We start from the raw sequence: 16,435 nt of genomic DNA, 5'->3' as shown, positions 1-16,435 counted from the left end.
CAGGCCACATAGTGAGAACCTGTACCAAATAAATAATTCTATAAAATCACTTTTTAAAAAAATCTAATTTAGCTTCACAGATTGAGAAGAGCACAAAGGACTAGATTTTTCACAAACTATAAAAAGTGATAAAAATAGATATTTGGCATAGTGAGAGCTGAAATTAACCAAACATGGTTAACATATTTTCCAAGATAAAAATTTTGGCAAAAGCAAAGTAACGGGTCCAGCCAACTAGACTTGGCAGGTCAGTCACAAAGTTGGGACACGTCCTTGTCTCAACCCCTCAGCCTGTCTCTGAATGACCCAGTCACCCCAAATTCAGACAAAAAGAAGCTAAAATAATTCATTTTTTTAAAAAAGTTTGGAAGAATGCTAGATAATAAAATTCTGAGGGGTGAACAGATTCGTAACATCACTTCCCTGAGGACAAAGCAGGAAGATACAAGTTTACAGAACAACGAGAGGGATTCTACATTAAATAGAAAGAAAACTTTCTGACTGAGGAATAAGAGATAAGGGGGCCAGGGAGATAGCTCAGTAGAATAAGCGCTGGCCTGGCAAGCTTAAGGACCTGAGTTCAATTCCTGGTTCTGAAAAAAAAAAAAAAAAAAAAAAAAAAAAAAAAAAAAAAAAAAAAAAAAAAAAAAAAAAAAAAAAGTTGCACAACAGGAAGCTAGAATTTCCACCCTGCAGTTGCATCTTTGTTTGGTCTCTCATTTCTGAGTCCTAAGACTTCTAACATTTTGATGCATGTCCAATCAGAGTCATTTAAGTCCTCTCGCCTCAAGTATTCTCCAGCATGTTCTTCTTCCTGCTCACATGATTTCCCACTAAGTTTCCCACATTGTCTCCCCTGGGTGGCACTGTTGTTACCAGGTTCCCAAAACCCTAATTCCTCCACCTATTTAATCTTTATCACAGTGTAGCATATTTTTTCAAATAATTTTCAATTATGCCTTCAGCTTCATGGTGCCCCCCTCTCCCTCCAAACATTCATACACTGAAGTCTTAATCCCAGGTTACCTCAAATGGGACAATGGCTGGGGTTAAGGTCTTTAAAGAGGTAATTAGGTCACACTGGGGCCATGAAATTGGGCCGTAATCTGAGCCAACTGATGCCCTCCTAAAAATGGGAAATTTGGGCACACAAAGACATCAAAGATGCTCACAGGGAAGAGGCCACTTGAGGAGCAAGAGGAGAGAAGGCAGCCGTCTAGAAGCCAAGGCGAGAAGCCTCAGAGAAACCAACCCTGCCAACAGCTTGCATTCCATAACCGTTGGAAACACGTTTGTGTTGCTTCAGCCCCACACCCACACCCACCCAAGTCTGTGGTCCTCTGTTATGGCTGCCCCCGCAAACCAACAGGTTGCGTGCACGGTCTTCACTTAGTGCTTCTCTCTCCCGCTGGAATATGAGCTTGGTTCAGGTGAGTGCTCGTCTCGTTGCCCTGTATCTCTAGAACAAAGATGTGCACCTGGAAGACCACAGGCACTGAGGGGATGAATGGAATAACAGAATGCCTGCTTCTAAGTAAAGATAATTTGATCCAAGTAGGTTTAATGCAGCAAAAGGAAATCTGGAATTGGAGCTAAAATCCTTGCCCCCAGTAAAATAAATACATTGCTTCCCCCTCTGGCATCAAAGAAGCCTTAGAAGAACAGCAACGTCAGCGGAGACACTGACAAAACCCTCTGTGTCTCACACCAGGTGCTGATGCTAATATTGCATTTTTTTAGGACAAATCTCTTCCTGTGAGTGAATAGGTAGAATGTGTGAATAATTTTAGTTTGACAAAATCATCATGCATTTAACTACTTCTCAGAACAAGAATATGGCATATTTTTCAAGCTTCAAAAAACTATATAAATACATGTCAATCATTAAGTGACAGTTTCTTGTAAATTATCATTATTATCATTAACAATGAAATGTGATTTTTTTTTTCCTAAAGCATTTTTACCAAGTCTAGGCAACCTAGGTAATCGTAGGTTATTTGGCTTTGTTTTTCAAGTTCTATCTTTTATCATATACTGCAAATGGTTTCAGCTACTAATTTCTTTAATATCTTTCTATCATAATACACAAGCAATGGAGCATAGTATATTATGGCAGAATGTTTTGGCAACCACAGCCTGCAAAGACTCCTGTAAAGAGAGTTTAAATAGGGCTGGGAAGATAGCTCAACAGTCTAAGTGCCTGCCTGGCAACTTCAAGGACCTGAGTTGGATTCATGGTACCACATTCTGTGCCAGCCCCAGGACCCTAAGTGCACCATGCAGGCCCCCAAAACAGGTGTGGTGGCACACCCCTGTAATCACAGTGCTGAGGAAGCTGAGACGGGAAGATCACTATGAGTATGAAATGCATAGTGAGACTCTGTATCCAATAAACAAAATTTAAACAGTCTCATGGTATAGCATGACGGTTCCAATCCTTGGCCCCCCGAATCTCTGTCATGCTTGCCTCCGAAAGGTCACACGCACACACACGTATGCACCACACATATGCACACCCTCATGATTGCACACATTTCTATTAAACTGAGAAATTAACTACCAATGAAAAAGCAAGAAACTTACTTCTTCCAAAACCGGTATCATAAACAATCTTTATCAGGAAAGTTATAAAATCAAAGCAATCCTGTATAACACAAAATATAAGAATCAAGTACAAGGCATGTACATTTGTCAGCAAAATATTTACATGTTTCTGATTATGTGTGTGGATTCAGGAGTAAACACCTCTGAAATAAACATCCTTCCCTGTCGTTCACATTTCTTAGGTGTTTGGTAATCTTTCCACCACCACTTTGCTTTCCTGGTTTCAATTACGGATAGCAAACCGTGCCCCAGAATATTAAATGGGCAGTTTTATAAACAAAGTTTTAAATTGCTCACTATTCTACCCAGTGATGAAATCTCATGCCATCTCCCTCCATGATGCCCAGGACATGAGTCACCCTGCTGTCCAACAGAGCCCTGAAATACCTGCTACACTCTTATTAGTCACTCAGCAGCTTGTAGTGCATCCGAACAACTGTCACGGTATCCACAGTGCTTTTGCCCCAGTTACACCCATGCAGTAGCTGAATGCTGCGTCACAACGCCTACATCCCCCACCTTAAGTCATCTCACCATGTATGCACTGTATCTCACATCATTACAGGGAAAAGAGTGAATACTGTATAGTAAGCTGTTTTGAGAAAGGACAAGAGAGGTCACTTTCCAGAACTTTTATTATCATGCATAGGTCTAACTTCTATTTTATCATGAGTTATTGGTGTTAAGTTTTTAATGTGCTGAATTTATAACTTAGAAATTATTATAAATAGGTACATATAACCAAAAATTGTACATACAGACTTCAGTATTATCTGTAGTTTCAGGTATCTGTTGGTGGTCTTGAAATACTACCCCCATACATGACAGAGGAGTATTTTCCAAGTTTGATCCTAACCTCCAGTGCGCTCTCTCTCTCTCTCTCTCTCTCTCTCTCTCTCTCTCTCTCTCTCTCTCTCTCCCTCTCTCTCTCCCCCCACTTTAATTTTCACTCCAGGGTCCGGGGAGATGGCTCACTAGAATAAGCACTTCTCTGGTAAGTGCAAGGGCCTGAGTTCAATCCCCTGTTCAAAAAAAAAAAAAAAAAAAAATTCACTCTATAACATGCCTCCTAAACCCATGGCTAGCTCTCATTTTGCTCTTCCAACTTCCATTCCTTCATCTTCAGCCACCTGCAAGACAAGTCCACGGCAATACCCCACAGCCAACTTTCCCTGAAGCTACTTTCTTTGGCTGATTACTTTGTTCTTCCACCACTTTTTTTTTTATAAAAGTGAATTTGAGAACTTCCTAAAGCAAGAGCAATCATCTGAGGAGCATATTATGGCCATTAGTCTCAACATACTCACCTTCCTCTCAATAGTAACACCATATTGATCTGCTTATACACACAGTACTTGGAAATAAAACATAGCTCCCCCTTGTATCGCCTGTGGGATACTTCCCGAACACATTCTGAAATAACTGCATTCATTATATATTATTTTTTTCACCACCAGTTAAATATATTCAAGAACCAACACACAAGAAATGTCAGCACATCTCTCAATCAGTAAAACAGTATGACCAGACAACATCAACAGCCAAGTAATAAAGTACACATGTGTACAAATATGGAGCAGAGATGGAAGGCAGGGTAACTAACATATCACGAAAATCCCAAGCCTATCAGAAAGGAGAACAAGACTTGATGCAACCAATTAGCCAATAGAAGCCACTGTTTTATAGTTCCCATTCATTGATGCCATTCACAGGTGAAACAGTTGGAAAAATCCTCATCAGGCCAGTACTACCATCTCAACCACATATTTGCCTGGTAACAGGGTGACAGTCTCCCCAAATAATAAACACAGACACTTTACCAGTGAGGACACAAAGGGACGACACGAAATGAATGACAATGGCGCAGAGCAGGCAAAATGCTAATAGACCAGGACTGTGTGGCACGTGTGTTAGTTTAGCAATGAAACAAAATGAAAGTTGGTGAGCACATGTGTGTGACAGAAGCGCATCCCTTATGCAGGATGTTGCTTCAGTGAAGACATGAACCAAATGAGCAAGTAGTACCTGTGGCAGTCTCATTAAATAGTTCTGCACCCTTAATGGGAAAACCATCAATCTTGATCCATTCACCTCCTAAATTAGGAAAATGCAACTTGATAGTTAGAAACAAGAATGATTGGACTTTGCATATTTCAGTGCAGCCTTAATGATTAGGTAAATGATCTTTTCAATAGTCCTCAAAGGTATCTATTCAGGCTCTAGGGACAATATTTTGTGTCTTCTGCTAAAGGTTTATTCTAGTGAATACTAAAAAAGCTCAGGCAAAATGATTATGATCTACATTACAGCTACTGTTAAAAGAGAAATAGACCCTTCCTAGTTTTCCATACTTTGTCTTGCTGAGTCTACAACATTTTCTTTCAGGAAACGTCTAGAAGTTCTAAGTTTATATTAATTTAAAGAAGTAAGGAGGTAGGTCTCTCCCAATCTAAGTACTAAAACCACAGCCTCCAAACTCTAAATAACACTTACCAGGTGGGCTTTCAGCTCTGTAAACTGGACGGCTCATTCCATTGTGGTTTTCTGCAGTAACCAGCACAAAGTACACTACCCCCGGCTCTGAAACACATGGTTTATATCAAGCCACTGTTTCAAATCTCCAAGAATGACACAGTCTGATTCACTATCTCATATGAAAATCTTACCTAAGTAACAAGTCTAATAATAGCTTTGGTTTTGTTTTTTACTGAAATGACTTTTTTTGCAGTTGAAACACACCTGACCTAAATAAAACAAACTTTATTTAGTACAAGTACATGGCATGTGTGACAAATCTGGATTTACAAAGAAGTAATAAAAGAGATATCAAGGTTTTTAATGTGAACTCAATGTAAGACATAGGAACTTTAGTCTGGTAATTTGTATTGGAACATGCAAATTAAAAACCATAAGTGATAATTTACTTCTCCATGGAAACTCTAAAGAGAAGCCTCCAGGGGAAAAAAAAAGAAATGTCAGTGTGACTCATAAATATAGCAAATAGGAACTCTTGATAAACCTTTATAATACTCTTCTTACAGTAAAATATCTCCCAGGCTATGTGTGTAGATTGGTTTTGCTATTTCAAAAAAATTCAGAAAAAATATTTTTCTGAAAGCTTAAAATAATTGGGCTTTATTTATTTTTTACTTTTGATAGGGGTCAAGGTCAAATAACAGTGGTCTGCTTAGTTGAGCTCCCAATGCTGGAATTCAAAGGGAAATCAAGACACCATGGTACAAAAAGAGCACACCCTGACTTTGCACATTTGAGAAGCAAATCTCTAATAGCACTGGCTTTCCTCAAAATGAATTGCTATCTTCTGACAGGTAAATAGGTTGCCAAATCCATGAAGAAGTGAATGTTTGTAGGCATTGTAGGGAATGAAGGGCTGGCAAGGTAAGAGTTCTTTTAAAAGCAGAATGATAACATTTCTCTAAGTGGAGAGCATTCCTTCAACAAAATCCCCGTCAGCTCTCAAGCCTGAATAGAAGTACCAGTGACTGGACTGACACTATCTGTGATACTTGCAGGGCCTGGTGGGATTTCAGGTTAGGCACAATCTCAAAGATTAGTGGGAAAAGGCTCCAGGTTCAGAGAGAGGCAAAACTGCGCTTGAGCTAGTGCTCTCTTCACTGGACAGGTATTTTTATTTTTTAAAAAATGTAATCTATATGCCTTTCAGTCCCATATAGTTAATGCAATAAGTTGACAGAGAGGCACATTTGTTTTTTGGTTAATTCTGCACTCTTTCACTGCCTGCTTTCCTCCTCCGCAACAATCATAATAATCTAAGTCTTGAGCAAATATGACCCTGAACATGCCTTCAGTCTAACAGAATCTCCTTTTAGCCTCACAGCTGGGCTTTGGGAAGCCCTGAAAGAGATTCAGGCAAAGTTAGCTGAAGTCAAAAGAAAGACAGCCTAGCCTTCTTTATCTCACTTTTATAAACTTTCTCCTCTATTACTCAGAAAAAACAATAATGCTGCAGAGCAAGAGATGGAGGCTAAAGCTTAGACCAGTGTTGAGGAGCCAGGGCCATGATCCATTAAAGGATCAGGATACTAACATGGAGGGCCAGGGAGACAGTTGAGTGGAATAAGCACTTGTCTGGTAAGCACAAGGTCCTGAGTTCAATCCCTAGTACCACAAAAAAAAAAAAAAAAAAAAAAAAAGTCTTCTAAGGATCAGTATACTAACATGGTACAAAGGGCTCTATGCTGACCTCTGTGAGTTCTCTTAATTCACCAAGTGATTGGATCCCAACATGATGGCAGAATCAATGTAGTTTCAAGCTACAGGAATCAAAAATAGAAGAAAGAAGAAGAAGCAACCAAAACCTAAAGCCAAAACCAACTGCACCTGCACTTATAAAACAATATACATTGAACCAACATTTTTAAATACATTTAACTTCCAGAATCAAATTAAAATAAAATGCAAATGGGTAGAAAAGATACATCTTAAATTGAATGTGGCTAAGCATGACATTCCACACACACACCTCTGTGGGAACATGATACAGTTGATCCTTGAACAATTCAGGGATTGGGGGCACCAACTTCTGTGCAGTGAAAATGCTGCATATAACTTTTTCATCCCAAAAAATTTTCCAAGAGACTGCTGATGACCTGAAGCCTTCCTGATAACATAAGCAGTGGAGAAACACACATGTTGTGTGTTCTGTGTGTTATATATGGGTAAAGATAAGCAATGACTGAGAAAACACTTTCCCCTGTGACATATAATTTAGCGAGGAATTGAAGAATGTCACATGGTAGCATTTTAAGTGAGTTTGAGCATATTGCATACCACCAAGATGTGGGGCAAAAGGACAGGTGGTATTTGAGTTATGTAGTTATGGTTTAATATCTCATCTTTACCTTTGTTCCCATTTCTCTCCACTGAAAAAGGTGTTGTATAGGTTTGTAAATTTGTGCATAAATTTTGGTAAATTTCATGTTTTACATTTTTTTTTGTAGTACCAGCAATTGAACTCAGGGCCTTGCACTTGCCAGGCAAGCACTTATTCTATGGAGTTATCATCTCCCTGGCCCCATTTTGGTAAATTTCAATCCTTTATAGATTTGTTCAGATTTTATGATAGTAAATGATGACAGATTACTATCTACATGGATTTATGAATTCACAAAATTTTGATATCTTTAAGCTTTGTGGCTCTGCTTCAAGTTTGTTCAAATTATTACAAAATCTTCAAAAGCAATCTAATTGTAAGTGAACCCTCTTGGTTCAAACCCATGTTGTTCAAGGGTCAGCCATGACAAAAAAAGAGGACCAATTAAGAAAAAAAACTTGTTTGCTAATTCAATTTGAAGTGTGGAATACTTAATACAAGGATGCAAAGCTTGGGAAAAAGAATAAGCCCACTAACCAACAGTCTCATAATGAGAGACTCAGAAGTTGATTACTGGTTCCCAAAGAATCACAGACACCTAAGCCCAGCCACTCTGTCTCACAAATAGTTATCTTAAGGTAACTCAGAATGTTGGTGTACAGTTAATTCTGACTGGGAACAAGAGCATAGTGTCACTTACCCACATCCTCAATAAGGAAAGAGTATGTCTCCGCATTCACTTTGATGTACTTAAGACTTTTCAGTGACTTCCCATAGGCAATGTTGTAATGCTCCACAGGTCTACTGGTAGCATCTTTGGGAGGGTCCCATGTGACCTTCAGGCCCATTTTAGTGGACAGCAGTTTCACGTGCCTTGGCTTCAGTGGGTGGTCAACTATGCAAAAGGCGCAGCTATCAACTTACGGCAATGGCAGGTTGGGAAAAGAACTTTTTTGAATGTTCTACGATATTGCTAGTAAAAGAGTAATGACATTAGATCTGCCTAATCCTAAAGAGTAAGTATAGTCATGTTTGCACATTGTTACAATATGACAACAAAACAAGCATACCGAACCCACATGCTTTTATGTATTTTGGGTAACCATGGGTGGTAAATTTAAACCAACAGTGAAACAAATCAAAATGAACTCCAGGCATTCTGTCTTGATTACACTGACATGTCAGTGCCAGAAAACAGATGAATAACTTCACATCTCCTCCAGAAACACGCTTATACTAATAAGCTTTTAGTTTTTTGTACCATAAACTGAACAATATCTAAAAACCTTTAAGCAGAATAATGTAATTACAATGATTGAAAAGAATACCCATTATATATAAAGTGAGATAACACAAGAATTCATTTCCGCACAAAAAATAAAGCAAACCAAAACTATCACCTACTGAACAGGAAAGTGAAATTGTTTTAATCTACATATACCTAATTTAAATGCTTCTATATTGTGTTCCAGAAGAAAAATAAGTTACAAAGAAGTACATTACACTTTTATCTTCAGTTATGAAGTTCTGAAAATAATTTCTAATTTCCAAATGGAGCAGAATGCTTTGTCAAGCAAAGCCTCTCAGCTCACTATCTAACTGATGTTGTAATGCATGACAATGTGAATATACACTAAATGTTCGTGCAACAGTCAAACAAATTTTTGGTAGACTTGGATCTGAAAATGATGCCAGCCTCTCTCAGAAAAGTAAAAATCAGTGAGAAAGGAAGGAAGAAAGGAAAAGAGGAAAGAAAGAAGGGAGGGAAGAAGAGAAGGAGGGAGGGAGGGAAGAAGAAGAAAAGGAAGGAAGAAAGGAAGGAAGGAAGGAAGGAAGGAAGGAAGGAAGGAAGGAAGGAAGGAAGGAGAAAGAGGCTCAATAACACTAAGAAAAATATATTTGGAATCTTGTTAAAGAGAGGAGCATTCCAAGATGACACGTTGATTAGTGTGTTATTTTAATACTTAATGAAATTTCTGAATGTAATAAACACAGATGACTCTAACACACAGCAATCATTCTTCCCAGCATTGCTCTGCTGCTTCTGGACTAAAACAATTGGCAAAGGACAGAACCCCTGAGAAAATGCTTTGGAGAGATACAAAGCATGAATTAAGAGTCTGAACTGGAAGGTCTTAAACATTAAAGCAAAGATGTCTATTGCAAAGACAATGTTTGACTACGGGCACAGGCCAAGACGCACAAAGCTTTTCCACCTAACTCCAGACATGTGGCTCCTGAAACTCTATGATGGACAATGCACAGGTAAGCAACTTGATGCTGCAAGGTATAGAAACATCATGTCAAGAAAGAAAGAAAGAAAGAAAGAAAGAAAGAAAGAAAGAAAGAAAGAAAGAAAGAAAGAAAGAAAGACCATGTCAGTCACTTCCTGAGCATTTCTCTTTACCCTTGATTTTCTGAAAAGAAAAGAAAAAAAAAAAACTTCAACAGGATACCTGGACCAAAAGAAGCAAAGATACCCCACACTGAAAATGAAAGTTTTATGGGTGTGGGATTTTTCCCAAAGAAGAGAATGAATGAATAGATAAAGAATGCTTTTATTTCCAGTTCAATTCTATATTTCTTTTAAGAAAAGTTTGTTTCTGAACAAACAGTCTGAAATAGGAGACCTATGAAACCCAAATACTGACACATACTGGTGATTTAGTCAGTCCACAGCAACCTACACCAAAAAAAAAGATTTACTTTTATTACTTATATCTGAAAAGAACAATCTATAAATATACTTATCTTTCTTTCCTGCAGTGCTTTTGCATCAGTCAACTTACTATAACAAAATACCCAAGATAATTAAATTATAAAGAAGAAGCTGACATGTCCACAGGCTTGTGATCCCAGGACTCTGGGAGGCTAAGACAAGATCATCATTCAGAAGCCTGAACCCAGCTGGGGCAAGCTAGTGGCTAGTGAAACCTTGCCTCAAACTGAAAAATACAAAAGACATAGTTATATACCCCAGTGCAAAGGTTCTGGGTTCAATCTGTGGTGCCATAAAAAACAGAAAAAGGAGAGTTTATTTGGGTTGACAATTTGGGTAATAATCATTTGGCATAATCGTTTGGCTCCAGTGCTCTTGGATCTATGATAAGGAAGCTCACCATGGTGGGAACATGTAGTAGAACAAAGCTACCCATGTTGCGATTACAGCGTAAGAGAGAGGGAGAAAGAGACAGGAGTCCTGCTATTATCCCAGAGACCCAAGAGCAGAGGTGCATTTGCACCTACCTCCTAAATTCCCTCAGGTTGCCAAAATCTAATGAATATCATTTCACCTTCTCATTCAATCAAGCTTACATGTGTGTCTGTGAATGGCTTTGTTCATCCTCTTCTACCCAATGATCAAATGCTATCAGAGTGCATGCCTCGCTCAGCTAAATAAATACGTGTTAGCACTTATTTGTATGCTAGAGGAAAGGCATGAGATAAGCTGAGTATAGTAGTGCATGCCTAAGTCCCAGAACTCTGGAAGACTGAAGCAGAAGGACTACAAATCTGAGGCCAACCTGGGCAGCTAAGTGACTTAGAGACCCTGCCTTAAAATTAAAAAATGAAAAAAGGCTGAAGGAGGGTCAATCCTCAGTAGGGCTCCTTCAAAAGACACAGGACATGTATCTACTCTAAAATATAAAAACAAAAACAGGAACAGAAAATGCAGGGGAAAAGGGGCCTTATTGAGTAGCCACCACGTGCCTCTCACTATTCTAATGCTTAAAACTCATTGTAAATGAGAAAATCAAGACCTAGAGCACAGAAGTCAAGTGAACTTCCCACAGTCACAAAGCTGCACCAGAAATGCAGCCAAGTGAAAGCAAGGCTTTGCCTGTCTCCAAAGTCTGGCCTATGAGCTCTAGGAATCTGTCCCTGAATATAAATGACCAATGGACCTATGTACTTAAAGCTACTGTAAAGCAAATTGTGAGGTCTCCTTGATTGAGTTAACTATTTCCACTGTTCTCCTCTGGGAAGGTGGATGTTCTTGTCCCCAATTGCAGTCCCACATTTACTCTGTACTAGGTGTCATTGTTCTCCCCTGCCCCTCTGAAAGGAATAGGTCAAGTGGATGATGTGCTTTCTGAAAGACATTTTCATTCTTAGAGGAAATCTTCCACCAAAGGTGTGACTTTGGTGGTGTCATTCTAGGCCTTAGAGGGTTGGCCAGTGGACACTGTTTTTGAAACTAAAGATTTTTGGGAACTCTGAAGTCATTAATGAAATGGATGGTATTTGTTAGTGCTTCCTAGTAAGCATCAGCCATGGCTAACTCAGAGAATTCACCAAAAAGCATAACAGGAAGGCTTGTAAGAGCAATCTTCTTGACTTCTGAGAAGACAGTAGATCCTGAACAACAAAGAAACAACGACTCCAAAATTTGGAATCCAGACATTGGAATATACCAGAAAAATGAAGAGAAGCAGGAGAGAAGTGGGTCCCCAGGATCCAGCAAAGACCTGCAGCAAGAACTAGAGCCCATGGAAAGAGCTGAGAGAGGCACCATAACATGGAAGAGGGAGAGATGTCAAGCAGTGCTCTCCCCATGAGAGCAGCTCATAGCATCAGAGGGGTGACTCTAACTTGTAGAGCCATGGTAACTACTGGCAACTCCAAAGGCCTCCATGGCAAAATACACAATGGAATGGAGCAGTGGACACTGTGGACTATAGAAACTGGTGAGTTATTTGGGTTCAGACCCCATCCCTACCAGGAAAGAGCAATAGAAAGCAGCCATCTTGGAAAGGGGCCAGCTGAAGTCAGGACTCAGAGCAGTGGCAGATTGGCTCCACCTACCAGATCCAGGTGTTAGGGTGAGCGGAGACCAAGTGAAAGCCAGCAGGATATCCAGAAGCCCAGTTCAAGCCAGCAGGAATCTGTGTTGAGGTATGAAAAACACAGGTCTATGCCTCACAGAAGCATCTTGAACTTTAGTGGAACTTAGGCCCAGGCTTGCTGGTATTATCCACGATCACTATAATTCTATTGCTGACATACTGCAATCAATCAACATGAATATGGGCTTGGTCTGCCCCCTCTCTCAACCAATGACAGTTGCAACATTCCTTGAAGTGGATACATTTTTTTCTGCTTTTCTTCTTTTCTTTGCTTTTTTCTATTTTTTCTCTTGATTATTTGTTCCTCTTTTTATGCAGCGAGAACACTATTTCTAGTTTATTGTTGTTATTTTGTTCTGTTCTTCTGTTTCTTTCTTCTCTCTTTCCCTCCTGTATTCTTCACCAACTCCCAAAGCTTACATAATCTTCCTTTGCCCTCTCATCTTGCTTTTAATCATTTTCTCTTCTATTTCTCTATTTTTTCCCTAACCCATTTTAAACTTTCTTTTCTGGAGGTCTGTTGGCTAAAACTTTTTTCCCAATCTGTGGGTTACCTTTTATTTTGTTGGTGATTTATTTTGATGTGCAAAAGCTTTTTAATAAGATGAGATTCCACTTGTTGATTCCTTGTACTATTTCCCTTGCAGTCTGGGTTTTGTTCATGAAGTCTCTGCCTACATGTATGTCTTTGAGATTTCTGCCTATTTTCTTTTGCCATAAATCTAGTGCTTCTGTTTTAATATTTAGATCTTTGATCCATTTTGACTTTAGTGCATGGTGATACACATGAGTCTAGTTTTAGTGTTTGGCATGTGGAAAGCCCATTTCTCCAGTACCATTTATTAAAGAAACTATTTTTTCCCAGTGAACATATTTGGCTCTTTGTTAAAGATAAGATGGCTAAGTATGCATAAGCTTGCATCTGCATCTTCTGTTCCACTGATCCTCAGAACTGTTTCCTTTTTCTAATACCATGGTGATTTTATTACAGTAGCTTGCTTTGTAGTATAATTTTAGGTCTGGGATTGTGATGCCCCCTGAGTTGCCTTTGTTGCTATTTCTTCTGCTATTCTAGATCTTTTCTGGTTCGAAATGAATTTTAGGAATGTTTTCTCTAAATCTGTGAGGTATTCTAATGGTATTCTGATTGGGATTGCATTAAATCTGTATAGTAGTTTTAGAAATGTGGCTATTTTCACTATGTTGGTTCTTCCTAAGAGCAAGGAATATCTTTCTATTTTCTAATGTCCTCTTTGATCACCTGTTTTTTAGAGTACTGTAATTTTCACTGTAAAGATCCTTTGCCTTCTATGTTAGCTTGGTTAACAAGTCTGTCTTTCTTGCTTGCTTCTTTTTTTATTCTATTGTGAAGAGTGTGGTTTCCCTAATACCTCTATCTTTGAGTTTGTTGTTTGTGTAAAAGGATGCTATAGATTTTTTAATGGACTTTGTAGCCTACTACACTACTGAATTTGGATATTAGATCTACAATTGGTGCAGTGTTGGGTTCTTCTGTGTAGAATGTCACATCATTTGCAAATAATGATAACTTAACTTCTTCCTTTCCTGTCTTTATTCCTTTTATTTTTTCTTCTTGTCTAATTGCTGTACCTAAGGTCTCCAGAACCATATTGAATGAATGGTGATAATGGACATCCTCGTCTTATTCTTGATTTCAGTATGAAAGATTTCTGGTTTTTGGACCTTTTAATATATTAGCTATTGTAGCCTTCCAAGGTCAATTAAGACTCAGGACATATGAGAACTTGTGCTGTAACGTCATGTAACTTAGTACTGTCCCAAATTTTCTGATCAAGGAGATTATGGGACCAAAGAGGAAAGTGATCAATGATATAGAGTGTGCCTAAGGAGAGTCACATGGAGTGAAAACATTCTCTCAGGCTTTCACAGAGAACACATTGGCCAAGCAATGGCCGTGACTCATTCATATAGTTGACACTGACAAAGGTTCTACAATCTGAGGTACAGAATCTCAGCATAATTCCTGAGGGGATTTCACTGACCTTATCATATCCAAAAGCTACAATTCCTGTTGCATAGGTCCTGCTTTACCTTGTTCTTAACCATCCAGAAGAAAAGTATAAAAACCAAGTATAAGAAGTAAAGCCATGCTGTTATGTTGAGCTGTAGGGGACTCAGGCCAACAATTTCTGACATTGCCAGTGAAGCAGAAGACCCAATACTATTATGGGCTACTGGATTCTTTTAGAATATTTTGCTGAGTTAACACATCTATAATATTCAAATAACAGAACTTAACACAAAAGGGGATACAGATGAATGTCCATTTTGTATCTGTGTATTCAAAATGGTTAGGATAGATATATAGTTACATTCTCTTAATGAATAGAGGGATTTGTTCTAATAGTGTTTGTAAATAGGATATCATGTCCGCATCTTGTACAGCAATTAACCACTAGGAAGAATGTATGCAATGTGTTAATTATTGAATCTGTCCTACCAATTTGGTTTGAAACTGTCTCATTGCTATTTGTTTCTCAATAAAATTATGGAAAAAAATATATATATATTAGGTATTGGTTTTTTCATAGATGGCTTTTTAAAAGATTAGGTTAAGAAAACTATTTCAACTTTCTGTAGAGTTTTTATCATGAATGGATATTGGACTTTGCCAAATACTTTTTCTCTATCTGTTAATATGATCCTATGATTTTATCTTTGGTTCTGTTAATATGGTGTATTATATTTATCTATTTGTGTAGTTGAATCATCCATGCACACTTGGGATGAACCCTATTTGTTCCTGATGTACAATCTTCTTGATGATTTGCTGCATTCTGTTTGTCAGTAACTTCTTGAGGATAATTAGGAAGATTGGCCTGTTGTTTTTCTCTGTTGGTTGGGTTCTCCTCTGGTTTTGGAATCAAGGCAATATTTGATTCCCGGAATGATTTGGGAAGTACTACATCCCTTTCGATTTCTTTAAGGAGTTTCAGCATTAGTATATCTCTAAATTTCTTGTAGAATTCAACAATAAATCCATCAGGGCCTGGGTTTTTCCTTGTTGGAAAATTTTTAATTACATTTTCAATTTCTGGTGTGATAACAGATTTTTTAGAATTTTTATACCCTATTGATTTAGTTTTGACAATTTAATTGTGTCTAAGAATCCGTCCATTTTTCAGTGTTTTCTATCATTACAATATATGTTCTCCATCTAAGTGTTGATAATTTCCTCGATTTCTGTAGATTTCCTCAACATCTTAGAACTAGATAAGGAGAATTTTGTGGTTGACCAGATGTGTGAAGCAGGTAAGGTAGAGCCACGGAAACAGGAGGAAGCAAGAGGTACAGCTGAAAATTATGACAGCAAAGAAGTGTCAGTGAGAATTGGTGGAAATACATGGCCAAGTAAAGTTTTAAACAAAAAAAAATAATGTAGAAGCTATTGGAATTCTTGGAGGACAAAATAACAAAGCAGATTAGGAGCTCTACAACAAAGTACCTAATCAAAGAACCAATTTTTGATTCATTGAATCTTTTTGTTGTTTTTGTAGGCTCTACTGCATTAATTTCTGCTCTTATCCTTATTATTTCCTCACTTGTATGAGCTTTGGGTGTGATTTGTTTGCTTTTAGAAATTTGAGGTTCAACATTATGTTGTTTGGGCCAACCAAATAGCTCAGTGGATTAAAGCACCTGCTTAGATAGGCACAAGAAAGGGGTTCAATTTCTAGCATGTTGTACTGGCCTCACCCCCAGGGCAGGCTGAGACTGGGTGTGGTGGCACACCCCCATAATCTCAGCTTTTGGGAGGCTGAAAAACAGGAGGATCACTACAAGTCCAATCTGTGTAGTGAGACCCTGAGTCCCTGTACTAAAATACAAAAAAATAAAATAAAATAATACTATTATGGGTTACTGGACTCTTAGAATATTTTGCTGAGTTAACACACCTATAATATTCAAATAATGGAACTTAACAAAAAAGGGGATACAGATGAATGTCCATTTTGTATCTATGTATTCAAAGTGCTTAGGATAGATATATAGTTACATTCTCTTGATGAATAGAGTGATTTGTTCTACTGGTGTTTGTAAATAGGATATCATGTCTGCAACTTGTACAGCAATTAACCACTAGGAA

At 38.2% G+C, this 16,435-nt stretch overlaps 1 protein-coding gene across 2 annotated transcripts in view; it reads right to left on the bottom strand.

The window, feature by feature from the left end:
* Positions 1-16,435, bottom strand: part of Fndc1 (fibronectin type III domain containing 1) — a 140,152-nt gene that overhangs the window by 75,104 nt on the left and 48,613 nt on the right. For both annotated transcript variants that reach the window (XM_023712225.1, XM_023712226.1), the window contains exons 2-4: positions 8,160-8,354; positions 5,098-5,184; positions 4,630-4,698 (exon numbers count right to left, since the gene is read on the bottom strand). In XM_023712225.1, the coding sequence (XP_023567993.1) occupies positions 4,630-4,698; positions 5,098-5,184; positions 8,160-8,354 (351 nt within the window). The remainder of the gene's footprint in view (positions 1-4,629; positions 4,699-5,097; positions 5,185-8,159; positions 8,355-16,435) is intronic.

This window comes from Octodon degus, unplaced genomic scaffold, assembly GCF_000260255.1.
Source record: "Octodon degus isolate 3935 unplaced genomic scaffold, OctDeg1.0 scaffold00024, whole genome shotgun sequence".
In the NCBI taxonomy this organism is placed as follows: domain Eukaryota; kingdom Metazoa; phylum Chordata; class Mammalia; order Rodentia; family Octodontidae; genus Octodon; species Octodon degus.
Note: the sequence above shows the minus strand (reverse complement) of the source record. Positions and strands in the feature narration are given on the sequence as shown.